The sequence below is a fragment of the Rana temporaria genome, chromosome 4, assembly GCF_905171775.1.
Source record: "Rana temporaria chromosome 4, aRanTem1.1, whole genome shotgun sequence".
NCBI classification, from domain to species: domain Eukaryota; kingdom Metazoa; phylum Chordata; class Amphibia; order Anura; family Ranidae; genus Rana; species Rana temporaria.
The window spans coordinates 400,440,327-400,467,412 of NC_053492.1; the positions used below are offsets into that span (position 1 = coordinate 400,440,327).

At 41.9% G+C, this 27,086-nt stretch overlaps 1 protein-coding gene across 1 annotated transcript in view; it reads right to left on the minus strand.

The window, feature by feature from the left end:
* Positions 1 to 15,536: 15,536 nt before the first annotated feature.
* SNX5 (sorting nexin 5) overlaps positions 15,537 to 27,086 on the minus strand; it is a 77,839-nt gene continuing 66,289 nt past the window's right edge. The window contains exons 12-13 of the mRNA XM_040351194.1: positions 25,247 to 25,332; positions 15,537 to 15,910 (exon numbers count right to left, since the gene is read on the minus strand). Of these exons, the coding sequence (XP_040207128.1) occupies positions 15,860 to 15,910; positions 25,247 to 25,332 (137 nt within the window). The 3' untranslated portion in view covers positions 15,537 to 15,859. The remainder of the gene's footprint in view (positions 15,911 to 25,246; positions 25,333 to 27,086) is intronic.

Consider the following 27,086-nt stretch of genomic DNA (forward strand, 5'->3'; position numbering starts at 1 on the left):
TACTAATGGCGGCGATCAGCGTTTTTTTTCGTGACTGCGACATTATGGCGGACACTTCGGACAATTTTGACACATTTTTGGGACCATTGTCATTTTCACAGCAAAAAATGCATTTAAATTGCATTGTTTATTGTGAAAATTACAGTTGCAGTTTGGGAGTTAACCACAGGGGGCGCTGTAGGAGTTGGGGTTCACCTAGTGTGTGTTTACATCTGATGGGGGGTGTGGCTGTAGGACTGACGTCATCGATCGAGTCTCCCTATAAAAGGGATCACTCGATCGATGCAGCCGCCACAGTAAAGCACAGGGAAGCCGTGTTTACAAACGGCTCTCCCCGTTCTTCAGCTCCAGGGAGCGATCGCGACGGGGCGGCTATAAACGAAAGCCGCGCCGTCGTCCCGGATCGCTCCCCGCGGGTTACCGACCACCGCATGTACCAGGGGGGGGGGTCCCGATCGGACCCCCGTCACCGCGGAAAGGCGGGGACGTACATGTACGCCCATATGCCTGTACGTGCCATTCTGTGGACGTACATGTACATGCGGCGGGCGTTAACCAGTTATGCTTCATCGATTAAGCGAAAATAAAAACATAAATATGCATAAATTGAATTAAAATCTTAAATTAAAACAAGGAATTGGTATACTATCTAAATGGCCCCTACAATATATCTGTATAATTAAATTAGAGGTGTCTTGGGTGGAAGATAATTTTTAAAATCCTAAAAAAAGTCCTACACGAATTCCTAAAAAAAAAAAAAATCCCCAAATAATTCCGTTATTAAAAAACCTTTTGAATTGGGTTAAATGTAAAATACGTGTGACATTTAAAAATTGGCTAGGAAACAGTTAAGATCTAGATCTATGTTCATGTGGGCTGGAGAGTGTCTAGCTGAAAAATCTACCGGGTTTCATTCTGAGATACTTTGATCTTTTTATTTTCTCCTCTCCAGTGTCCCTTAATCTTATCAATTCCATAGAAGATCATACATGTGGGGTCCCGGTTGTGGTAATCTCTAAAATGTCTGGAAACACTATGTTTGTTAAACCCATTTTTAATCCTGGTTATGTGTTCCCTTATTCTGATGTGTAACTCTTTTGTGGTTCTGCCCACATATTGCTTCCGGCATGGACACTCAATAACATAAGTTACATGGGTGCTTTTACATGTAATTAATTCATTTATGTTATGTTCAGATCCATTTGCAGAAGAGGTGAACTTCACTTGTTTCCTATTCGTTTTCTTGCCTACCCTGCACGGTAAGCATGTGCCAAATTTGAAAAATCCTTTAAGGTGCTTGAAGATTTTAATTTGCTTCGGAGGGTCCAGGGCATTATGAACAAGCCTATTTCTTAGATTCGGTGCCCTTCTATAGATAAAGGAGGGTCTAGTGCACAGGTGTCAAACAAGGCCTGTCGGCCGAATCTGGCCCTCCAGGCCATTTCATCTGGCCCTCACACCTCTCCTGCAGCTGAAAGAGAGCTTCAGCCCTCCTCTGGTCCTACTCTAGACCCCTACTTTCTGCTTTCAAGCAATGCATCCAGCTTCTTCCCAGCAGCAGCATAAGGAAAGGGGGTGCACTGTGATGTAAGGGAGAGTGGGGGACTCAACTTCTGATGGTGGGGTGGATCTTGACATCTAATGTAAAGGGGAGCGGATATGCTGGATATCTAATCTTACAAATACAACTGGCTCTTTTGAGGGCAATCATAATGCTGATGCGGCCCACTATGAAATTGAGTTCGACACCCTGGTCTATTGGGTATGATGGTTTTCAACACACCGTCAGATTGCAGAATAGGCCAATGTTTTTTTATTATGGTTTCTAGAGATTTGTGTTGTATATTATATCCTGTTAAAAAAGCCATGTCAATACATTTGTTTTTAGATGTCTTCTTTTTTGATGTACCTTCTATCATTGAATTTTTATTAATTTTCTTCATGTTTTCTTTCAGTGTCAGCAGCTCATTTCTCTTATATCCCTTTTCTACAAATTTGTTTATAATAGTGTCTGTCTGAATCTCATAATCATTAATATTACTACAATTGCGATAAATTCTCATCAACTGCCACTTTGGAATGTTGCCTATCCACTGCCTGTGGTGGCAACTATTTGTTGGTATGTATCCATTACAATCTGTTTTTTTTTTAAAAAAAGGTCCTGGTATTAATAGTACCATTATTTCTGAACAGTTGGAGATCTAGGTAATCAATGGACTGTTTATTCCAAGTTCCTGCAAAAGTCATGCCGCATGCATTTTGGTTTATTTCATCAAAGAAACTTTGCAATTCATCTTCCGATCCTCTCCAAACAATAATAATGTCATCGATATGCCTACGGTATAACCTCAAGTTCTTACTTGCCACACTGTAGATTTGTTCTTCCTCCCAATGATTTAAAAAGATGTTTGCTACGCTGGGGGCATACTTAGCCCCCATCGCTACACCTTTGATTTGCGTGAAGAATTCTCCAATTGAGGAATTAAAAAACGTTGAGGTGGATGAAAATGACATACTAGTAACGATAGATATAAATATAGTGCAAGAAGATGGACTACAGAGTGCAGATAGGGCGTTATACAAATACACAGATATGAAAGATGAACAAATTAAATATATCAGTGAGTGGCTAAAGCTAGCTATGAGCCACAATTATTTTTGGCATAAGGGAGAATTCTTCAAGCAAATCCAAGGTGTAGCGATGGGGGCTAAGTATGCCCCCAGCATAGAAAACATATTTTTAAATCATTGGGAGGAAGAACAAATCTACAATCTGTGGAAAGGAAGAACTTGAGGTTATACCGTAGGTATATTGATGACATTATTATTGTTTGGAGAAGATTGGAAGATGAATTGCAAAGTTTTTTTTGATGAGATAAACCAAAATGCATACGGCATTACTTTTTCAGGAACTTGGAATAAACAGTGCATTGATTACCTAGATCTCCAACTGTTCAGAAATAATGGTACTACTAATACCAGGACCTTTTTTTTAAAAAACAGATCGTAATGGGTACATACCAACAAATAGTTGCCACCACAGGCAGTGGATAGGCAACATTCCAAAGGGGCAGTTGATGAGCATTTATCACAATTGTAGTAATATCAATGATTATGAGATTCAGGCAGACACTATTATAAACAAAATTTGTAGAAAAGGGATATAAGAGAAATGAGCTGCTGACACTGAAAGAAAACGTGAAGAAAATGAATAGAAATTCAATGATAGAAGGTACATAAAAAAAGAAGACATCTAAAAACAAACGTATTGACATGGCATTTTTAACAGGATATAATATACAGCACAAATCTCTAGAAACCATAATAAAAAAAAACATTGGCCTATTCTGCAATCTGACCAAAGTGTTGAAAACCATCATACTCACTAGACCCTCCTTTATCTATAGAAGGCACCGAATCTAAGAAATAGGCTTGTTCATAATGCCCTGGACCCTCCGAAGCAAATTAAAATCTTCAAGCACCTTAAAGGATTTTTCAAATGTGGCACATGCTTACCGTGCAGGGTAAGCAAGAAAACGAATAGGAAACAAGTGAAGTTCACCTCTTCAGCAAATGGATCTGAACATAACATAAATGAATTAATTAATTACACGTAAAAGCACCCATGTAACTTATGTTATTGAGTGTCCATGCCTGAAGCAATATGTGGGCAGAACCACAAAAGAGTTACACATCAGAATAAGGGAACACATAACCAATATTAAAAATGGGTTTAACAAACATAGTGTTTCCAGACATTTTAGAGATTACCACAACCGGGACCCCACATGTATGATCTTCTATGGAATTGATAAGATTAAGGGACACTGGAGAGGAGAAAATAAAAAGATCAAAGTATCTCAGAATGAAACCCGGTGGATTTTTCAGCTAGACACTCTCCAGCCCACATGAACATAGATCTAGATCTTAACCGTTTCCTAGCCAATTTTTAAATTTCACACATATTTTAGATTTAACCCAATTCCAAAAGGTTTTTTAATAAAGGAATTTTTGGGGGATTTTTTTTTTTTTTAAGATTTTAAAAATTATCTTCCACCCAAGACACCTCTAATTTAATTATACAGATATATTGTAGGGGCCATTTAGATAGTATACCAATTCCTTGTTTTAATTTAAGATTTTAATTCAATTTATGCATATTTCTGGTTTTATTTTCGCTTAATCGATGAAGCATAAGGAACTAAAATAGTCTAGTTTAGAGAAGTATTATGGCACATATATATGTTAATATATTTTTTTAACCTATTCTGAGTTTGTTGTTATACGTTTTTATTATAGATTTAGGTCTCCAAAAAGTAACTAAAAAGGTCGCTGGGTTAATATTATTAATCCTGTTACAGTTAGTGAGACTTCTGTCTTCAAAATCCCACCAAACATAGCCGCCGTCCGACTATTGCTGGTCTACGATCATCAATAACATACCCAAAATGGCGGACGACCTTTTTGGGCTTCGGTCTCCAATATCACACCAAAAACAGCGTCAGACAGGTCACGGTCTGCTATAAAAAGGAAGTGAAGGTGACGAAATGGGTCGAACATGCCAGGAACGTCACATCGCTTCCAGGCATCAGACTATATTGTCAACATTATATGCCCTACTGTGTTTGTCTACATGTGAGTACCCATTTTTTTGTTTATTTTAATAAAGCATAAAAACGATAATACACTATTTGGGGCTCCTTTTCTCTCCTATGCATGGGTATTGCTGGATTAACAACATCAGCGCAGGGGGACGAGTAATGGCCAGAGGGCTACACAGTGGCCTATACTGTGAAGGCACAGGACCCTAAGAAGGGGTGAAAAAGTTGGTGAGTGCGGGCCGTATAAGAGCACGGATTGCAGTGATCATGGAACATAATAAGAGAACAAAGCACTTCTAAAATCACTCAGCACTTGGCAATAAGGATATGTCTATTTCCTATAAGGACATTATATTGCACAATTTTATATGTAAAGGGATAACATAGGCACCTCAATGAAATAGGGATTTCAGGTTATGTCTGCACATTTTCTATATTTAGCAGTGTTTGCACAAGCACACTAGCACTTTGGTTTGCATAGCACTGTGGTATATTTATTATTTATATACATATTTTTTTTTTTTTCAAAAAGTTGTATTTTATGGTATACCTTTGTGTAAATATTTCAGTAGTTTACACAGGCACACTGGCACTTAGGAGTATCTAGCACTTTGTGTACATAGTGCAATTTTTGCACACTGTTTTTTGCATACTGCACCTTATAATAGGAGCCTTTTTTTTAGGGAGCATCTGGCTTCATAAGGCCCCAAAGGACCAGCGCCAACTCTGCTTTCTTTTTTCTTCTCAAAACTTTCTTGCTCCACTTAGGTGAAAGCAATTGGCAGAGGCAGCTGTCCACCGATCGCCTTTAATTATACCTAGTCCAATTTAAAACACGTTTGCTGTCAATGGTGTTTTTAAATATACTTGCGCAGGTTTATTTTTAATACATATACACCTGGTAGAACTTTGAAAAGGTATGAACAGAAGACCAGAATTTGGCCCTACAAAGCTAGGCAACAGAGGCTTGATATGCGAAAGTTCAGGAAACTCCCATCAATCTGGTTGGATAAGCATGTAATAGTGCAGGAGGAGCCCCTTTCTTTTAGAGTGTAAGCTTTTGAGATAAGTTGTCTTATCCATCTATCGATGGTGAATTTTGAGACAGTATATGCCTTGTGAGGTCCCAAGAGAAGGACAAAAGGGAGACTATTGTCTTCCTGATAGAAGCTGTAGATTTGAGGTGGACTCTGATGGCTCTGAACATGTTCAGGCAGTGAAGAGTAGTTCCCTTTGGGTGCTTTGTAGTAGTGCACAAAAAAAAAGGGGGGACTGGCTCTTCACAAGAAAGAACAGCTAGCTCAGAGACAAGTCTGACAGACCTTATAGCCACCAAGAAGGCTACTTTGCTAGAGAGGTCATCCATGGGGATTTTCCTGATAGGTTCACAAGGTGGTTTCTGCAGGGTAGAGAGAATCAGGTTAGGGTCCCACAGGGTGCTTTAAAGGGAGATCTGATTTCTCTTGTTCAATATTTTTATTGAGTTTTACAAGAAAAAACAAAATATAATAGCGACATATTACGAGATACATATATAACAAGTAAAGACATATCTATATTTACAGAAAGAGATTTTTTCACGGCTCCAGGTGAGCCCCGTAAGCAATCAAGGACGGTTGGATTACCAAGGTGCTGGCAATGCTTGTAGCAATGGCGAAATGAAGGAGAAAATTGGACAGCCGCACTCCAAAATGACTTAAAAAAGTTGTCTTTTATTTTCAACTGTACACACACAGTCACTGCAACCACAAAAACAGAACAGCCGACGTGTTTCACACTCGTAGCTAGTGCTTAATCATGGCTGCCATGATTAAGCACTAGCTACGAGTGTGAAACGCGTCGGCTGTTCTGTTTTTGTGGTTGCAGTGACTGTGTGTGTACAGTTGAAAATAAAAGACAACTTTTTTTAAGTCATTTTGGAGTGCGGCTGTCCAATTTTCTCCTTCATTTCGCCATATCTATATTTACGTAACTCTACATAACTCAAAACTAACAGGAGAGTAATAAGAAAACTTCATAAATATCACATAGATGGATAACAAATATAAGGACCCAATTATGGGTCAAACATTTTTGAGGGTAAAATTCCATAAAGCATGCCTCCTGACCACTCATCCACCCCAAATGGGCTCAGGGAGGTCTGATTTGAGCAACACCTTGAAAAAAGGATTTCATAAGGGAGAACAAGGCCATAGATTTATGGAAAAGAATGGACAATGCCGAATTCTGTCCTTTCAGAGTAAGGCCAAATTCTGTTAAAGACCTGATTTTAGGAAAGCCACAATGCCAGGAACGGAGTCATCTCTGTGATTCAAGTGCTTGTATTAATACCAGGCAAAGAAGCATCTCCAAGTCCAATAATAAATCTTTTTTGAAAGTTACTTTTTATGCTTTTAGCAAAGTAGGAATGACAGACTCAGAGACCCCTCTGTCCCTTAACCACTTCAGCCCCGGACCATTTGGGTGGTCAAAGACCAGGCCACTTTTTGCGATTCGGCACTTCGTCACTTTAATGGACAATTGGGCGGTCGTGCGACGTGGCTCCCAAACAAAATTGACGTCCTTTTTTCCCCACAAATAGAGCTTTCTTTTGGTGGTATTTGATCACCTCTGCAGTTTTTATTTTTGCGCTATAAACAAAAATAGAGCGACAATTTTGAAAAAAATGCAATATTTTTTACTTTTTGCTATAATAAATATCCCCAAAAATATATAAAAAAACTGTTTTTCCTCAGTTTAGGCCAATACGTATTCTTCTACATATTTTTGGTAAAAAAAAAAAAAAAATGCAAAAAGCGTTTGATTGGTTTGCGCAAAAGTTATAGCGTTTACAAAATAGGGGATAGTTTTATGGCATTTTTATAAAAACATTTTTTATCAATAATGGCGGCGATCAGCGACATTATGGCGGACACATCAGACACTTTTGACACATTTTTGGGACCATTGTCATTTTCACAGCGAACAGTGCTATTAAAATGCATGGGTTACTGTAAAAATTACACTGGCAGTGAATAATGGGTTAACCACTAGCGCTGTAGGGGTTAAGTGTTCCCTGCCTTGTGTTTCTAACTGCAGGGGGGATGGGCTCTGTCACATGACACTGATCTCCGTTCCGAGTACACGGAGCTGAGATCAGTGTCATTCTCACTAGGCAGAGTTTACACAAGCATCTCCCCGCTCTATACCTCCGTGAGACGATCGCGGGGATTCCCGTGGCAATCGAGTCCACGGGACCCGCGGTCTGACTCACGGGGAAGGTGGCAGGCATTTAAAGGGCCACGTACAGGTACGTGATAATGCCTGTCCTTGCCATTCTGCCAACGTATATAAACAGTGGGTGGTCCTTAAGCGGTTAAAGGAGTTATAAAGGCAGAAGGTTTTTTTTATCCTAATGCATTCTATGCATTAAAGGGGTTGTAAAGCTTCCAGTTTTTTACACCTTATTGCATCCTATGCATGAAGGTGAAAACATCCGATGTTTACAAGCCCCCTAGCCCCCAGTTTACTTACCTGAGCCCTCGAAAGTCCCACGTCGTGAACGTGCTGGCTTCTCGGCTTTTTATTGAATGATTGATAGCAGCGCAGCCATTGGCTCCCGCTGCTGTCAATCAAATCAATGACACGTCGCGCTGGGGCAGAGTTATACACTTGGCGGCTATGGCCGCCACTGTATCACACGGGAGCGTGCCCGCATGCTAACCCTCTTGGGAGAGAGCTTCCCAGAAGGGGGTTAGCTCTTGCGGGGAGGAGCCGAGACAGCCGTCGAGGGACCCCAGAAGATGAGGATCGGGCCACTCTGTGCAAAACAAACTGCACAGTGGAGGTAAGTATGACATATTTGTTATTTAAAAAACAAAAAACCTTTACTAACCCTTTACGATAAAGAAAAACCTTCTGCATATAGCAGTCCCCCCAGCACCCCCTAATTACTTACCTGAGCCCCTTCTCTCTTCAGCATTGTCCAGGAATGTCTAAGTCTGGGAAACTCCTCCTTATTGGCTGAGACACAGCAGTGGTGCCATTGGCTCCTGTGGCTGTCAATAAAAGTCAGTCAGCCAATCAGGGAAGAGAGGAGGCAGAGCCGGGTCAGGGATTTGTGTCTGAATGGATATACGGAGCTCTGACTCGGTTTGCGTGCCCCCATAGGAAGCTGCTGCCTGAGGGGCACTCGATAGGAGGGAGGGGCCAGGAGCAGCAAAGAGGGACCCGAGAAGAGAAGGATTCCGGGCTGCTCTGTGCAAAACCAACTGCACAAAAGAGGCAAGTATAACATGTTTATTTTATAAAAAAAAAAAATAGACTTTACAATCGCTTTAAGCCATGCCGTTAAAGCCCATGACCGAGAAGTAGGATAAAGTATATCTGTGTAACGTGTTATTGTGGGCCAGTTCAGTGCAATGAGGACCATTGGCTTCTACTCTTGGTCTATTTTGTGGAGCAGTTAAGGCAGAATTCACACTGGAGTCAAGGCATAGTTTAGCCTAACCTGGATCTAAAGAATTATCATAGAATCTGATGCCAATGCTAGAGGATCCTTGGTTCTGGCCATGAATGGAGGTAATTTGTGGCTGAATCTGGAGACCAGGATATCCACATCTGGAATCCTCCCATCTATGACAGACCAGGCTGAAGATGTCAGGGTGCAGGCCCCATTCCTCTTGGTCCAGGCAGTGACAGCTGAGTTAATCCGGCTTCCAGTTATCCACTTCTGGGATGTGGACAACAAAGCACTGGACAGTGTTGCTCTACCTATGAGAGGATGTTGCATGATGTTGATTCTATCAATACTAGGAATCATTCCAGTAGGTGGCAACTCAGACTTACATTATGCCAGCTGCCCCCACCTGGCATGGAAAAAGAACATACCCAAAGGTCAATTCCTTAGGCTAAAAAGGAATTGTTCCAAGCATCAGGATTATGCACTCCGCAGCCAAACATTGTTTAACAAATTCAGAGAAAAAGACTATCCAGATGACCTCCTCCAAGAAGCTTTGGAATCTTGCTGGGATGATTGTTCCAATGATAGAATTTATGATTTCTTGGCCATTATTCAGAGAAAATGAATAACACAAAAACTTTTCTTCCACTCATGGTTAGTGTTTGAGCTTTTTGGCCACAACCATAAATGCTTCATTTGGAGAGAAGTCAACAAGGCCTATAATGAAAAGGTACACCTTTCCTACTGTGAAACACCGAGGTGGATCGCTGATGTTTTGGCTACAAAGGCAACAGTTGCATTCATCAGCCAGGAAGCTGCGCATGGGACGTACTTGTATATTCCAACATGATAATAACCCAAAACAAAAGGCCAAGTCGAACTGTCATTGGCTACAGCAAAATAAAGTGACGGTTCTGTAATGGCCATCTCAGTCTCCTGACCTCAATATTATTGGGCCACTGTTACGGTCCCTACCGTGTCAAGCAGACGGCAAGGCGTGGTCGTGCCCCAAGTGGCTCTGGGTGGTATTGAACCTGGGACCTCTCTGTTGCTGCTTCGGTTCTTTACTGCTGAGCCACTCCTCAGTTTGGTATTCTGCTTGCTTTCCAGCTAAGGTGGTTCTGAATGATGTGCTGATCACCTTTCTCTGGATCTCCTTGCAATCTGCACCTGTCTCTCCTGGTCCAGCTGAGTCAGGTTACCCAATCAACTAGGGTATAAAACACTGCCTCACTCTAAGGAATTTGTCAGTTCATTGTGATTGTTCTGTCATTGCCAAAGGTTCCTGTGTACCTGTATCCCTTTGTTTCAGCTACAAGACTGACTCCGGCTTCTGACCCTGGCTATGTTTATCGTGTATTCTGAATTCTGGAATCCCTGACCACCCTTTGGCAAATTCCTGTCAAGCCCCCATGCACAGACTCACAGCCCAGGTAGCTGCTTACTTTGTTACCGTGGTTTGTGTGTATTTGTAAGGGTGAGCATACAACTCTGCAATATGGACTCCAGCCAAGGTAAGCCCTTACAGCCACTCTGGGGAGATCTAAAACATGCCGTTCATGCAAGACAGCCCAAGAATTTACAGGAACTGGCAGCTTTTTGCCAAGAGGAATGGGCAGCTTTACCATCTGAGAAGATAAAGAGCCTCATCAACAAAAGACTTCAAGCTGTCATTGACGTTAAAAGGGGCAATACATCGTAATTAAGAACTGGGGTATGTAAACTTTTGATCAGGGTAGTTTCTGTTGTGATTATGATTTAAAAAGAGTAAACACAGTTGATTGATAATACATGGCTTCAGCCAAACACTAACCATGAGTAGAAAATACGTTTTTGTGTTATCATTCATATTCTCTGAAAAATGGCCAAGAAATCATAAATTCTGCCAGGGTATGTAAACTTATGAGCACAACTGTATCTCCTAAATGTGTACCGTCCACTAGTTTACAGTTATGAGTTTCGTCTTTATGCTGGAGCGGATGCACAGTTTCACTTCTTTCTTGGGAGTTTCTGTTAAGCCATCTGTCTCACATTAAGAAAGTTTCAGACATATGTGGAGTATTGACTGCATGTCATTTATTTCTACTCTTTCTTCCAGTCTTCATTTCTTAAAAATATTTGCATGGTACATTTGCTTTAACTGGCAAATCACTTTACAGGAGACAAAAAAAGAAACGTACAATTTACTACACATACAGTGATTGCTACAACTTTTTTTCTCTCTGGAAAGTCATTAAAAAATCTAGCTGGTGTTCAAATGACCACTTTAATATTTCCATGTGCCTGCCATTGTCTAATACAGCGAGACTTTCTTTGTCTGGATTCTTCAAAAGATAAAGTAACCAATGACCCCTGCATTTCCTGAGTATTTCATTACAGAGAAAAACCTGGCACTGCATTCACCCCTGTTATTTGTCATATGTTGTTATAAAATAAGTGTACTCAGCCCACCTAACTGCTAACACAGTAGTATGGGCACTTGAAAAGCAGCCCAAGGCAAAACCTTGATATTTATTCACTAAAGTCAATGAACAGCCCATTTGTTTTAGTTTTCTAGCCAGTCCCTATCATCCAGCTGGGTTTACTGTCTCCGTTATGCCTTCATTAAATAAGGCTCATAGTCTTCATTGACTTTAGTTTGTTTGAATTAAATCAATGCTGCCATCTAATGGACATTCTGTTTAACTGCACCATTTCCATTCAATTCAGTAAGTTAGAATAGCTGGTTAGTTTTGACTCATGCAAGCCTCCGTATTTTTATCCCATGAGGCTTTGCAGCATCTCCAGGCCTTTCTCTTCCATTTTCTCCTTGGAAGCAAGCACATGTCTGCTGAGTTCTATCCCACGTCGGCCATACCGATCGATCTCCAGTACATTTATCTTTGTGTCTCTAGCTAGGTAGTTAGGGATGCCCTAATTGTATTAATATTTACAAATCATACATGTTTTGTATCTGTTTCAGTTTTACTCTATCTTGTACTAATAAAAGTTCAAAACGATTCTGCGCCTACTGGAATGCATTGGTATGAGAGGAGTTAACAGTATGTCCGAATACACCTCAGTAACGTGTAGTGAGAGGCATAACAGTCTCATACGGCCCCCTTATGTACTACTTTACAAAGCTTACCAATATGTATATGTGCAATATATGATGTGCTGGATATTAAAGATGTTGTAAAGGAGGTCTTTTTTTTTTCTTAATGCATTCTTTGCAATAAGATAAAAAAAAAAACACCTTCTGTTTGCAGCAGCCCCCCAATACTTACACAAGCCCCCTCTCTATCCAGCGATGTCTACAAGTCCCTCGGCCGTCCGCAATTTTCCCTTCTGATTGTCTGAGACACAGCAGCAGCAGCAGTGCCATTGGCTTACTGACTTTGACAGCAGTGGGAGCCAATCAGGGAAGAGAGGGAGTGGAATCAAACCACTCGGCTTGGGTCCCCCCAAAGCAAGCTGCTTGCTGTGGGGGCACTCGACAGGAGGGAGGGGCCAGGAGCAGCAAAGTGACCTGAGAAGAGGAGGACCCAGGCTGCTCTGTGCAAACTCACTGCACAGAGCAGGCAAGAATGACTTTTTTTGGATGACTTTACAATCACTTTATGTTACATACACTTTACTACAATGTTCCTTGGTACCACATGTATTTAGGGACACTGTACTCTATTTTAAATGCATCACAATACTACTATACCGTTTCTTCCCAAAGCTTCATGCATGTTAATATATACATGCACACACATACAGTGTTCAAAATAATAGCAACCCCAACATTACTAACCAGATTAATCACGGTTTTTGGTATAAATTATATTTCTACATTGTAAACCCGCCATATACCGAGTGAAGTGAACAGCCTCAAATACACAGGGATGAAACAAATCTCCCTATACAAGTTTTACATGTATATCTTCTGTCTTCACCTTGATATATGGTTTAAAAAGTGCACGTCCTGATAGAATTTTCACCTCCTGATTCCCCTGTAGGAGATCATTTCTAGATGTGGAGAACGCTGATTGGAAGAAAGGTCCACACCCCCTCCCCACACATGCAGAGAAAGTGGCGTGTTCAAAATAGCAGCGTGAAGTTCAATTAGTGAGGTCATTCTGTCTGTGAAAAAACAGGTGGCCCTTATTAAAAGGACAAAGACAGCAAATGTTATACATGCTGCGTATAGTGCATTTATCTCTAAAACTTTGTTCAAAAAGTTTATTGGAGAGGGGAAATGTAAAAGTGGATAAAACCAATAGGCTGCCAGCTAAAATGATCTCAAATGCCACTTTAAAATGGCAACCAAAACCAGAAAGATGTGGAAGAAAACTGAAAACTACCATTTAACCACTTAACCCCCGGACCATATTGCTGCCCAAAGACCAGACCACTTTTTGCGATTCGGGACTGCGCCGCTTTAACTGACAATTGCGCCGTCGTGCGACGTGGCTCCCAAACAAAATTGACGTCCTTTTTTCCCCACAAATAGAGCTTTCTTTTGGTGGTATTTGATCACCTCTGCGGTTTTTATTTTTTGCGCTATAAACAAAAATAGAGCGACAATTTTGAAAAAAAAATAATATTTTTTACTTTTTGCTGTAATAAATATCCCCCAAAAATATATAAAAAAAACATTTTTTTCCCTCAGTTTAGGCCGATAAGTATTCTACATATTTTCCGTAAAAAAAAAAAAAAAAAAAAAAAAAAAAAAAAAATCGCAAAAAGCGTTTGATTGGTTTGCGCAAAAGTTATAGCGTTTACAAAATAGGGGGTATTTTTATTAATATATTTTTTTTTACTAGTAATGGCGGCGATCAGCGATTTTTTTTTTCGGTACTGCGACATTATGGCGGACACTTCGGGCATATTTTTGGGACCATTGGCATTTTTATAGCGATCAGTGCTATAAAAATGCATTGGATTACTATAAAAATGCCACTGGTAGTGAAGGGGTTAACACTAGGGGGCGGGGAAGGGGTTAAGTATGTCCCTGGGTGTGTTCTTACTGTGGGGGGGGGGGGGTGTGGCCTCACTAGGGGAAACACTGATCCTCTGTTCATACATTGTACAGCTCCCGGTCCCCGCTCTGTAACGAGCAATCGCGGGTGACCGGCGGCAATCGAGCCCGCCGGGCACACGCACGGGGGCGAGCGCCTCCGGCGGCGCGCACGCGCCCCTAGTGGCCGCTCAAAGAGCCGCCGTACAGCTACGGGCTCTTGCCCAGGAGAGCCGACCGGCCGCCGTATAATGACGGTGGCTGGTCGGCTAGTAGTTAAATGGATCAAAGAATAGCCAAAGTGTGTTAAGTCAGCCTCCAAATATAATATATCTAGATATCTACACTGCTCAAAAAAAACGAAAGGAACACTTTTGAATCAGAACTCCTGGGATATTGATCTCGTCAGTTAAGTAGCAGAGGGGGAGGGGTGTATACAGAGGGGGTTGTTAATTTCAATTAACAGCAAAGCAGCTGAAACTGAGGAGCACTAGATGGGCAACAATGAGACGACCTCCAAAACGGGAATGGTTTTTCAGGAGGTGTCCGACATATTTTTTCCCCTACTCATCTTTCGACTGTTTTTCACTAGTTTTGCATTTGGCTAGGGTCAGTGTCACTACTGGTAGCACGAGGCGATACTTGGACCCTAAAAAGATTGCACAGGCAGTCCAACTCCTCCAGGATGGCACATCAATACGTGTCATTGCCAGGAGGTTTGCCGTGTCCCCTAGCACTGTCTCAAGAGCATAGAGGAGATTCCAGGAGACGTTACTCTAGGAGAGCTGAACAGAGTCGTAGAAGGTCCTTCACCCATCAGCAGGACCGGTATCTGCTCCTTTGTGCAAGAAGGAACAGGATGAGCACTGCCAGAGCCCTACAAAATGACCTCCAGCAGGCCACTGGTGTGATTGTCTCTGACCAAACAATCATAAACAGACTTCATGGGGGTGGACTGAGAGCCCGACGTCCTCCAGTGTGCTCTGTGCTCACTGCCAGGCACTGTGGAGCTCGATTGGCATTTTCCATTGAACACCAGAACTGGCAGGGCCACGGGCGTCAGCCAGGAGAAGAGAAAACCTCCGGCGAGTCTGCAAAAAGGGTGTAATCATTCTGCAAGGTGGATTAAAAAAAAAAAAAAAATGTCAAACTAATTTTACTAGAGCTTATTATTGCAGCCCTCCCCAAGAATCATGCTAGGTCTTATCGGGGTAGGTCTTATTTTCGGGGAAACACGGTATATACATACATACATACATACATACATACACACACACACACACACACACACACACACACACACTTCATGGTTGCTATGCATGTATTACTAGTTGCACATTTAATTTGTACCCAATTAAAATAAAGCTATATGGCAAGTGAAACAGTGAACAGTGAATAAAAAAAACAGAATATTTATAACTGAATTGGGTCAATTAACCATGCTCGATTATATTGGATTTTTTTTTTACACTTTTCAGTTTCCAGACAAAAAGTAAGAAAACATAAAAGATATAGCTCAAAACAGTGTATGTATTTATATTAATATATACAATGAAGCAAAATTTATTTCAACAAAAATTCTGCAAATAAGAAATAATTTGAAAATAGATGCTGAAGCTCATTACCAAAAGACTAAAGATTTTTTTTGTTTGTTTTAAGAGACATACATTTAAACATTTCCAAAGATATTAACAAAATATATCCATTTTAGATCATGATAATCTTTCATCTTTTTAAAGATCATGAGTGAAAATACAGCTGCTCTTCTTGCCGATGTATCTCAGCCTTTCCGAAGTGCGATCAGTGCTTTCAGGTCAAATCATCCCATTAGGTTTAGCTGTTCTTGAAAAGGTCAATGCAGCTTTGTAGTAATGAGATGTTATTCTGTTAAAATCAGAAAAAAAAGACAGTACTAGTTACACACATTGCATCAAAAACAGTATTTGTAGAATGAATACACCTTTGATACAAGCTGATCTGTTAGCATGAAAAAAGGCTTATGCAATTAAGAGTTGCAAGACAAAAAAAATATATATTATTCATAAACAGCAAGCATCTACAACTGGGCCAGCACTGAAGACGCAAATGGGCGGTGTTGAAACTTCTTCTCCAAAGGCCCACAGTTCATAAAAGATGAGCATAGTGCTGCCGATCACTGCCTATTCAGAATATAAAAATCCTGGGTTAAAAAAAATAAAAAAAAATAAAAAAAAGTTTCATTTTAAAACCCTACACTAGGTAGCAGTAACGTTTACCCTTGCAGTGGGGCATCGTTACACTGCAAGGGTTAAAGCTGAAGTTTAGTAAAAATGTACCTTTAGGGATACAGCACTATATAACATTAGGCACGTGTATGGCAGGCACGCAGTGCAAATTTCCAGATTAGGAGATGCTTAACCTTAACAGCACTGGAGATGACGTGTCCCCTTTACAGCCTCCTGATATTACCCTGAATTACTAAGGGTTTTAAACAGAAGCAGGTGCTTTCATCTTCTCCAAGTATTCCTTCTGGGTTTGGACACTTCAACCACTGCAGTGGCTGGACCGAAAGGCTGACACTCTGATGCATGTTTAGCTCAGTGTTTACTTACAGTGACAGGGAGGGAGAAGCAGTTACAAAAGAGATAAATAGGGTCTCTTCCGTCATATAAATCCTACGTAATAATCAAAGTTAAGCGCAACACTCCCACTAAATAAAACCATTTGATATATTGTTTTTACAATTTGTTAGTTAGTCTATTCGCACTCCATGCAAAATGCTGCGAAAACAAAAAACTGAAATATAATAATGCAAATCAGTCCTGCACCCAACCGTGCACAATAAGTGACCATCTCTTCACTTCCTCTCGTGACTTGTGCTCATCCACCACCAGGTGAAAACCCCGCTCACCTCCAACACCCTCAAAACACCTTATGTCCTCCAACTGGTTTGATTTAAAAAACAAGATACAGAAATGTGTTTTTCTGGATATTTTTGTGGTTATCCTCACTCCCACACTTAAAAAATAAGCCTACCATTAAAATGATAGACTGATCATTTGCCAGTAGGCACATTTTCAAAATCAGCAGGATCGAATACATTTTCCCCCCTTGCTGTACCTCTCTGGATGGAGACTGATTCCACACCAGCTTGTATATCCATGTATATGGGTCAAAAGGGCAGCATCATAGTGCTCTCCATTTAAAAAAAGATTATCCCCCTCTGAATATTATTATTATACAGGATTTATATAGCGCCAACAGTTTACGCAGCGCTTTACAACATCAGGGAAGACATTATAGTTACAATACAATTTAATACATGAATGATCAGAGGGCCCTGCTCATTAGAGCTTACAATCTAGAAGGGAGGGCGAAGTGGAACAGAGGGTAGTAGATGTGGGGGGTGATCAGGTGGGCAAAGTTAAAATACAGTTGTTAGATGTGGGTAGGATAGGCTTCTCTGAAGAGGAGGGTTTTCAGGGATCCTCGAAAAGCTAAAAGAGAAGGAGATAGACGGATAGTTTGGGGTAAGGAGTTCCATAGGCTTGGAGAGGCTCTGGAAAAGTCCTGTAGACGAGCATGGGAGGAGGTGATGGGAGAGCTAGAGAGCAGGAGGTCTTGAGAAGAACGAAGAGAGAGAATAAAAACACTTACAGGAAAAACAATACAATGGGCTTTAAAATCTGTCCGCCAGACAGCTCACAACTTACCCCATACACCGGTGGTGGTGTGATGTCAATGGCTCGGCTCCTGGAGAAAAACGAGCCTGTGACGTCACGCCACCACCGTTGTATGAGTAAAGTGGTTTACCTGGCTGGTGGTCCGATTTCTACTTTAAGTGCTTTGAAATAGTGGGGGGGGGGGGGGGGGGGGTAATCTTTTTTAAGTGGAGGGCACTATGGTGTTGCCTTTTGTCCCATATAAATACATGGTGGATATCATACGAGCTGGTGTGGAATCATAAGCCTCCATCCAGAGTCCAGGAGGTATGCCATTTTTGGAATCAAAACCAGTTGGAGGACACAGTTGAGTGTGTTTTGGAGGGTGTTGGAGGTGAGTAGGGTTTTCACCTGGTGGTGGATGGGCACAAGTCACGAGAAGACGTGAAGAGATTGACATTTATGATGCACTGTTGGGTGCAGGACTAATTTGCATTATTATATTTCATTTTTGTTTTCACAGTATTTTGCATGGAGTGCAATTCACGAATGGACTAGATTTGATAATGTTTTCACATCATTTGAGTTTTATGTAGTGGGACTGTTGCGCTTCACTTTAATTTGATTAGATTTGTGGTATAAGGTGGAGTGGAATCACCTTTTAGGCCCCATACACACGATAGAATCCATCCGCTGAAAAATCCCAGCGAATGGGTTTCAGCGGATAGATCCTATGGTGTGTACACTCCAGCGGATCTGTTTCCGCGGATATTTCTCCCCTGGGATGGATTCCAGCAGATCGAATATTTGCTGACATGCTAAACAAATCTATCTGCTGGAATCCATCCCAACGGATGGATCCGCTGGTCTGTATAGACTCACCGGATCCATCCGTCCGAAGGGATCCCCCGCATGCGTCGTAATGATTCGACGCATGCGTGGAATTCCTTATATGACAGCGTTGCGCACGTCGCCGCGTCATAATCGCGGCGACGGCACGACACGTTATTGCCAGAGGATTTCGGCGCGGATTTCAATGCGATGGTGAGTACACTCCATCGCAGAGAAATCCGCTGAAATCCTCGAGAGGATTTATCCGCGGAAACGGTCTGCTGGACCGTATTCGCGGATAAATCCTCTCGTGTGTATGGGGCCTAAGTGTTATAGCAACACAGTAGTTTATATATTTAGGCCAACTGTCAGCTGCTTTTCAATGTTTAAGTTTAATTCCGCTTTAACAAGCATTTACACTTGCAGGGCAGGGGGACCTCACTGCAAGGCTGCTTTTTAAAATAGTGGTTCATTATGACAGTTTTCTAACATACAATGACTAAAGCCCTGTACACACGGCCCGGATTCTCGTCAGGGAAAGAAAAAAAATTTTCCTGACGAGATTCCTGGCAAGAATCTCTTGCTTTCCAAGTGTACAGACGTACGATTCAAAAGAAGCGCCGTTCTTTTGAATGGCACGATCGCGGTGACGTCATCGACGAGCATGCGCTTGTCACAATCGATTGCTGTCGCCGCCATCTTGCTTCAGCCTACCTATGCCTTGGAAGCTACATGTGTCAAAGTAATTTTGAGCATGCGCAGGTTTCCATGGAGACAGGTAAGTATATACACGCTCGGGTTTCTCGGCAGGAGAAAAATAGTTTCTCGTCTAGATTCTGGGCAATTTTCTTGCCGAGAAACCTGAAAGCCTTGTACACCCGCACGGTTTACTCGGCAAGAAAGCTCTTGCCGAGAAAACCATGCGTGTGTGTACGAGGCTTAAATGTTTGAAGTGCTGGCGCACCACCTCAAAAGGTCAAATAAATCAAAAGGTTAACATTTTATCATTTTAATTGCTCAAATCTTCATGAAAAAGGTTTAATATTTTGATTTCTGAATGAATGTGTTTGGCACTCCTACATCTCAACTATTTCTGAGTTATGAATATCCTGCTTTTGAAGGCCAGCTTGTCTGTGTGAGTAGCAGAGACTGAAGCCTACAAAACTTCCAAACAGGAATCAACTAAAACACATTTTCCCACTACACAATATAAAGGGGTATCGGTATGAACTAGGGGTCCGCTAGTAATTGTGACAGCTAGTACACAGGTTCAGCATGCGTTTTATTTTGAAAGGTCCTTCATTACCCATCATGTCTGACAAAAGGCACAGGCGTCTTCTCCAAGTGCTGTCAAGAGAATGACCGATGTATAAAAACTCTTTGAAGTGGCAAATTTAGAGGCCACTATAAAATTATTCCATTATTGCACATACCCCATTTCTTCTACTAATGTGACTGAATGCAAGCCGACACTTGGTTAATGCATGTGCAGGTGGACCAGTATGTCTTTGTTTGTTTACAACTGCCATAGTGTTCAAGCACGTCTGTTGCAAGACCCAGGCTGTTTGAGCTTTGAGGTTTAAAATGTTCAGCCAATGCTTGATGCTACATTTTCAAAATGTATTGGTATGAACCCTGGCATTCCTTTCCCAAAACTCCAGCAACAGGTCCCCTCAGTTCCCAGACATTTACAGAGTCGTTAAATGGCAAAGCAAGATACTCATTGCGCAATGCCATTAAAACGCGTTTAACCACTCGCCGCCCGCCATATAGCAAAATGACGGCAGCAAAGTGATTTCAATATCCTGACTGGACGTCAGTCTGACACCCCGCAACACCGATCTAGTCGGAGACTCTTTACCACGTGATCAGCCGTGACACGAGTAGAGGAGAGCAGATCGGCTGCTCCTCTGACAGGGGGGGGGGTTTGTGCTGATCGATTATCAGCGCAGCCCCCCCGAGGATGCCCACACTGGACCACCAGGGATGCCACCCTAGACCACAAGGGATGCAAATCAGAACTGAATAATGGATGCCAATCAGCGCCCACAATGAGCATTACTGATTGGCAGGCATTATTGTTTGGCACTCATTGGCATCCATTAGTACACATTACCGCCTATCCGTGCCCATCCATGCCGCCTATCTGTGCCCATCCATATCAGTGCCCATCAGTGCAGTACCATCAGTGAAGTAGAAAACGTACTTATTTACAAAGTTTTGTAACTGAAAAAAAAAAAAAAAAAATCGAAATTTCGGTCATTCTTTATTTCTTTTGGCAGAAAATAAAAAATCCCAGAGGTGATTAAATACCACCAAAAGAAAGCTCGATTTGTGGGAACAAAATTATAAAAATTTAGTTTGGGTACAGTGTAGCATGACCGCGCAATTGTCATTCAACAGTGCTGAAAGCTGAAAATTGGTCTGTGCAGGAGGGTGTATAAGTGCCCTGTATGGAAGTGGTTAATACAAAAATCAAATACAGTAAGGAAAATAAGTATTTGAACACCCTGCTATTTTGCAAGTTCTCCCACTTGGAAATCATGGAGGGGTCTGAAATTGTCATCGTAGGTGCATGTCCACTGTGAGAGACATAATCAAAAAAAAAAATTCCAGAAATCACAATTTATGATTTTTTTAACTATTTATTTCTATGATACAGCTGCAAATAAGTATTTGAACACCTGTCTATCAGCTAGAATTCTGACCCTCAAAGACCTGTTAGTCTGCCTTAAAAATGTCCACCTCCACTCCATTTATTATCCTAAATTAGATGCACCTGTTTGAGGTCATTAGCTGCATAAAGACACCTGTCCACCCCATACAATCAGTAAGAATCCAACTAACATGGCCAAGACCAAAGAGCTGTCCAAAGACACTAGAGACAAAATTGTACACCTCCACAAGGCTGGAAAGGGCTACGGGGAAATTGCCAAGCAGCTTGGTGAAAAAAGGTCCACTGTTGGAGCAATCATTAGAAAATGGAAGAAGCTAAACATGACTGTCAATCTCCCTCGGACTGGGGCTCCATACAAAATCTCACCTCGTGGGGTCTCAATGATCCTAAGAAAGGTGAGAAATCAGCCCAGGACTACACGGGAGGAGCTGGTCAATGAACTGAAAAGAGCTGGGACCACCGTTTCCAAGGTTACTGTTGGTAATACACTAAGACGTCATGGTTTGAAATCATGCATGGCACGGAAGGTTCCCCTGCTTAAACCAGCACATGTCAAGGCCTGTCTTAAGTTTGCCAATGACCATTTGGATGATCCAGAGGAGTCATGGGAGAAAGTCATGTGGTCAGATGAGACCAAAATAGAACTTTTTGGTCATAATTCCACTAACCGTGTTTGGAGGAAGAAGAATGATGAGTACCATCCCAAGAACACCATCCCTACTGTGAAGCATGGGGGTGGTAGCATCATGCTTTGGGGGTGTTTTTCTGCACATGGGACAGGGCGACTGCACTGTATTAAGGAGAGGATGACCGGGGCCATGTATTGCGAGATTTTGGGCAACAACCTCCTTCCCTCAGTTAGAGCTTTGAAGATGGGTCGAGGCTGGGTCTTCCAACATGACAATGACCCGAAGCACACAGCCAGGATAACCAAGGAGTGGCTCTGTAAGAAGCATATCAAGGTTCTGGCGTGGCCTAGCCAGTCTCCAGACCTAAACCCAATAGAGAATCTTTGGAGGGAGCTCAAACTCCGTGTTTCTCAGCGACAGCCCAGAAACCTGACTGATCTAGAGAAGATCTGTGTGGAGGAGTGGGCCAAAATCCCTCCTCCAGTGTGTGCAAACCTGGTGAAAAACTACAAGAAACGTTTGACCTCTGTAATTGCAAACAAAGGCTACTGTACCAAATATTAACATTGATTTTCTCAGGTGTTCAAATACTTATTTGCAGCTGTATCAGACAAATAAATAGTTAAAAAAATCATACATTGTGATTTCTGGATTTTTTTTTTTGATTATGGCTCTCACAGTGGACATGCACCTACGATAACAATTTCAGACCCCTCCATGATTTCCAAGTGGGAGAACTTGCAAAATAGCAGGGTGTTCAAATACTTATTTTCATCACTGTAATTCCACTCACATTTAAAAGTGCCTTATAGTTCTGGCACCCGGCCTGTATAGCAGGTGATTAATATGGGTAATCGGCCCTTTCATGGAAACCGCTGCTCAGGGCATTCTGCTTGATTCCCGGGTAGTTTTGGAAAGACGGAAGTATTGCGATAATGCAGTAAAACCTCAACGTTTTGTTTCAGCCTATCACAGAGCCATCATCACTCACATTTAAAAGTGCCTTATAGTCCAGGCACCCGGCGTGTATAGCAGGTGATTAATATGGGTAATCGACCCTTTCATTAAAAACCGTTGCTCACGCCATTCTGCTTGATTCCCGGGTAGTTTCGTAAGGAACTTCCTGATGATGGATCCGATAGGCCTAAACAAAACATTGAGGTTTTACTGCATCATCGCGATACTTTCGTTCTTACGAAACTACCAGGGAATCAAGCAGAATGCCGCGAGCGGCGGTTTCCATGAAAGGGCCTATTACCCATATTAATCACCTGCTATACACGCCGGGTGCCAGAACTATAAGACACTTATAAATGTGAGTGGAATCATTTCATTTGTATTAAATAAACTTGTTTTAATGGCATTGCGCAATGAGGATCTTCCTTTGTCATTTCCATCCATCCATCCATCCATATGAGGTTTATTTCTACATGAGATGTAATTTCAACAGACTTCTACAGGGGTACCCCCACACGCTTAAGAGACCATACTAGAGATAGGAGGTCAACATCTAGGGGAGAGTGCACATCTATGTGGGGCAACCAGTCTGAGCACATTTGCACAAGAGACGTCAATTAAGCAAGAGTACTTTATACCATCATCTAAGACCCGGTTCACACTGGGGCGACACGACAGGCGGCTCAGCCGCCTGATGTGTCGCGTCCCATTCAATGCAATGGAACCGTTCTAATAGGAGCGACGCAAGTCGCTCCGACTTAGAAAAAGTTTCTTGTACGACTTCGGGGGCGGCTTGGGGCGACCTGCATTGACTTCTATACAGAAGTCGTTTTGCAAATCGCCTCTGAAGTCGTCCTCGGGACGACTTGCAGAGTCGCCCCCCAAAGTCGTGCCGCTGCTGTGTGAACCGACTAACGGGATTGTATTCGTTAAATTCATATATACACACAAAACAACTAACACTAAGCACAGTAAATTGTCCGCTGGAAATCTGTCTGCTAGCCTGTACACACGATCGGATCGGTCCGCGGACCAGTTTCAGCGGACAGATCCGGTCGTGTGTATGAGGCCTTAGAGATAGATCTTCTCCGCCGCTTCCGGGTATGGTCTTCGGGACTGGGCGTTCCTATTTGATTGACAGGCTTCCGACAGTCGCATACATCGCGTCACGATGAGCCGAAAGAAGCCGAACGTCGGTGCTGCTCTATACGGCGCCTGCGCACCGACGTTCGGCTACTTTCGGAAAATCGTGACGCGATGTATGTGACCGTCGGAAGCCTGTCAATCAAATAGGAACGCCCAGTCCCGCAGCCCATACCCGGAAGCGGCGGAGAAGATCGCGCTCTAAAAACGGTAAGTACTGCTTCGATTTTTAAAAAAAACACCCGATTCCCCTTGACAAAATGAGCATCAATCTAATGTTAAAAATTAACTTTTCGGGTGAACCTCCACTTTAAGGTTTTATTATTTTTTCTGTGAAAAGCATATATTGATTGGTTTGGGCAAAAGTTATAGCATCTACAAAAACTATGGGATATTTGTATTATTTTTTTAAAATTATTTTTACCAGTAGTAGTGTCGGCGATCAGCGACTTATAGCAGGACTGCGATATTGCGGTGCACATTGACACTGATACTTTTTAGGGACCAGTGACTTGAATAGTGATCAGTGCTAAAAATATATATGTCACTGTACTAATGACACTGGCTGGAAAGGAGTTAACTTCAGGGCAAACAAAAGGGTTAACTGTGTGCCTGACCAGTGTTTTTCTAAACTGTGGGAGGTGCCTTTACTAGGGGAAGACATGGATCCTAGTCCCCGTTTTGCAGAGACACAGGATCTATGCCTCCCCCCGTCAGAACTGCAATCTGCCTTGTTTACATAGGCAGATTGCATTTCTGTCACTGTGGCCGATAATCACCCACCCAGAAGAGCAGGAACACACACACACACACACACACACACACACACACACACACACACACATGCGTGATTCTGCACACAGTGGCTGCCCTGTAGCAGTAAAACTGCTATAGGGTGGTCAGCAAGTGGTTAAAAATCTGATACATTTTCCATTTTCTGTTGTGAATAAAACAGGGTTCATGCGATTTGCAAATCATTGCATTTTGTTTTTATGTAGATTTTACACAGTGATGCAACTTTGAAATTGTGGTCCTGCCAAAAATTCAGTGCAGTCCTGTGCATTCTGAAATTTTATTTCAAGCTGTCCCACCTTCCTGCCCAGATTACCTCTGTATTACTATTAAATACACCCCCCCCCCATGTTATGGAGAGGGGTACTGTAGAATTAACATGCTTCATGTCCTGGGGGGCACAGATACAGTACAGCGAGGGAGTGCTGTCACAGGACAGGAAGTTTTACTCTAGATAAGGCTCTATAGTTTCTTTGATATGATACTTTGCATTGTTTTGCGACTACAGTGTTTACAAGAATAAGGTATTATATGGGTGGTGGTAACAAACCTTGGCATGCTTAATTTCTAGTTCGGTCATTTCTACAAGGTTTTTCCGAAAGGCAGACACTCTCTTCTTCTTGAAGCCAATAAGCTCTGCAAAACAAGGTCATTGTAAACATCAAAAAAAAAAAAGCACACAAAACAATGTAGGCATTTAATCTTTAGAATATTAGAATGCAGGGGACTCCTGTGTAGAAAAGAGCTGTAGATCAAACACACTGCTTATATGGTGTTTTCAGATGTATACCAATTATAGGACACATTAGATCTTTGCTTTATAACCAACTGTTCTCAGGTAGGCGCTTACCAGATTCCACAAAATGATTAAAAACCTGAAAATATTTAGAATTAAAGGAGGTTGTAACCCCCCCAAAAAAAAAAAAAAAAAGTTATTTTTCTTTTAGGCTGGGTTCACACCGGAGCAGCTCACAGCAGCGGTCTGGTGTGTCCCTGTTCGCCGTTTCAGGTCCGATTTCCATCAGACCAGAAGACGCAGAGGACACCTGTGAAATTCACTCCAGAGATGTGTGAACCGACTCCATAGAGAGCCATCACAATCTCCCGATATGCATATTGGATGCTGGTTAAATCCGCATCCAATTTGCGTGTGAACCCAGCCTAAAAATGTATTTAGCTGCAGAATTTAAACCCTTTTAAAAGGTTTATGTCGGGAGGCAGGATGGGGCTTAAGATTACGTGACATCCAATCACGGCAGTCACTTGATCCGAATTCAAGGAGTGATCAAGAGCTGTTGGGCGAAAACTGTGCACACTCTTGACTCGGGTGCATTAGCAACAATTCACGCAAATATGCGGCCCCTTAGGATCAAGCGCAGAGAGGATGCATATGTGCATACAGCCTTGGAATTAAAAAAAAAAAAAAAAAAAACAGACATTGTGTAGTTTTGCTTGTTTTAGCAGGAGGGGCTGGTAGTAATTGTAAGCGGGGCCTTCAGTAATTTTTTCATCTATTAAATCTTCTGCCTTTGTTTTAACTTTGGATAGTAAAACATTTTTTCTGCCAGTAAATAAAATACTTTATACAGTCTAATTCCTGTTTCTTGTCTGGTCATTAACCTAGGCTTATGATATCATACACGGCTCTCTCCAACTCTCGTGAGAGTTTGCCAGGGAGGGGGGGGGGGGGGGAATCAGCTGTGTGTGCGCGCAAATCCAGGAAGTGAACAGGCAGCAGCTTCAGCTGCCCACAGTTAAAATGGATGTAGCCAGACATTGTGGAAGGAGATTTCTGCAGCATATTTGGCAAGTACGGAATCATAGTATATATAAACTATGCAAAGTGGTTGGAGGGAATCTTCAGAATGGCAAAGATGATTTTATTGCAGACTGCAGTTCCTTGTTCACTACAAAAATAGTTGTAAAGGTATGTTTATGTGAGCTGGTCATACAAGTCAATGGACATGCAAAAGTCGTAAAAAAGATCTGAGACCGGTCCAACTCACTAAATAAATGCAAAAGCATATCAAACTGATCTCCAAAGCCATTTGCTCCCGAAGAACGCTGCATCTGCCCAATAAAGAATATTATGCAAACAGTGAATTTGGACTCTTTCACCGTACTCCTTTGACACTCAAAGTGAAAGTTTGTACCTCGGTATGAACATCAAGCTAGAGGAACGGTCTGCAGGAGCCTAGGATTGCACCTGTAATTCCAGATCAAATGCACATTTTTTTTGCAGAAGGTAGACTTAAAGTGGTTGTAAACCCTTTACAACCACTTTAACCTACAGGCAAGTCTAAATTAAAAAGAAGAAAGATATGGACAGCCGCACTCCAATTTCTTAAAAAGGTATCAGCATACAGTGGCAAAAACATCTGACGCGTTTC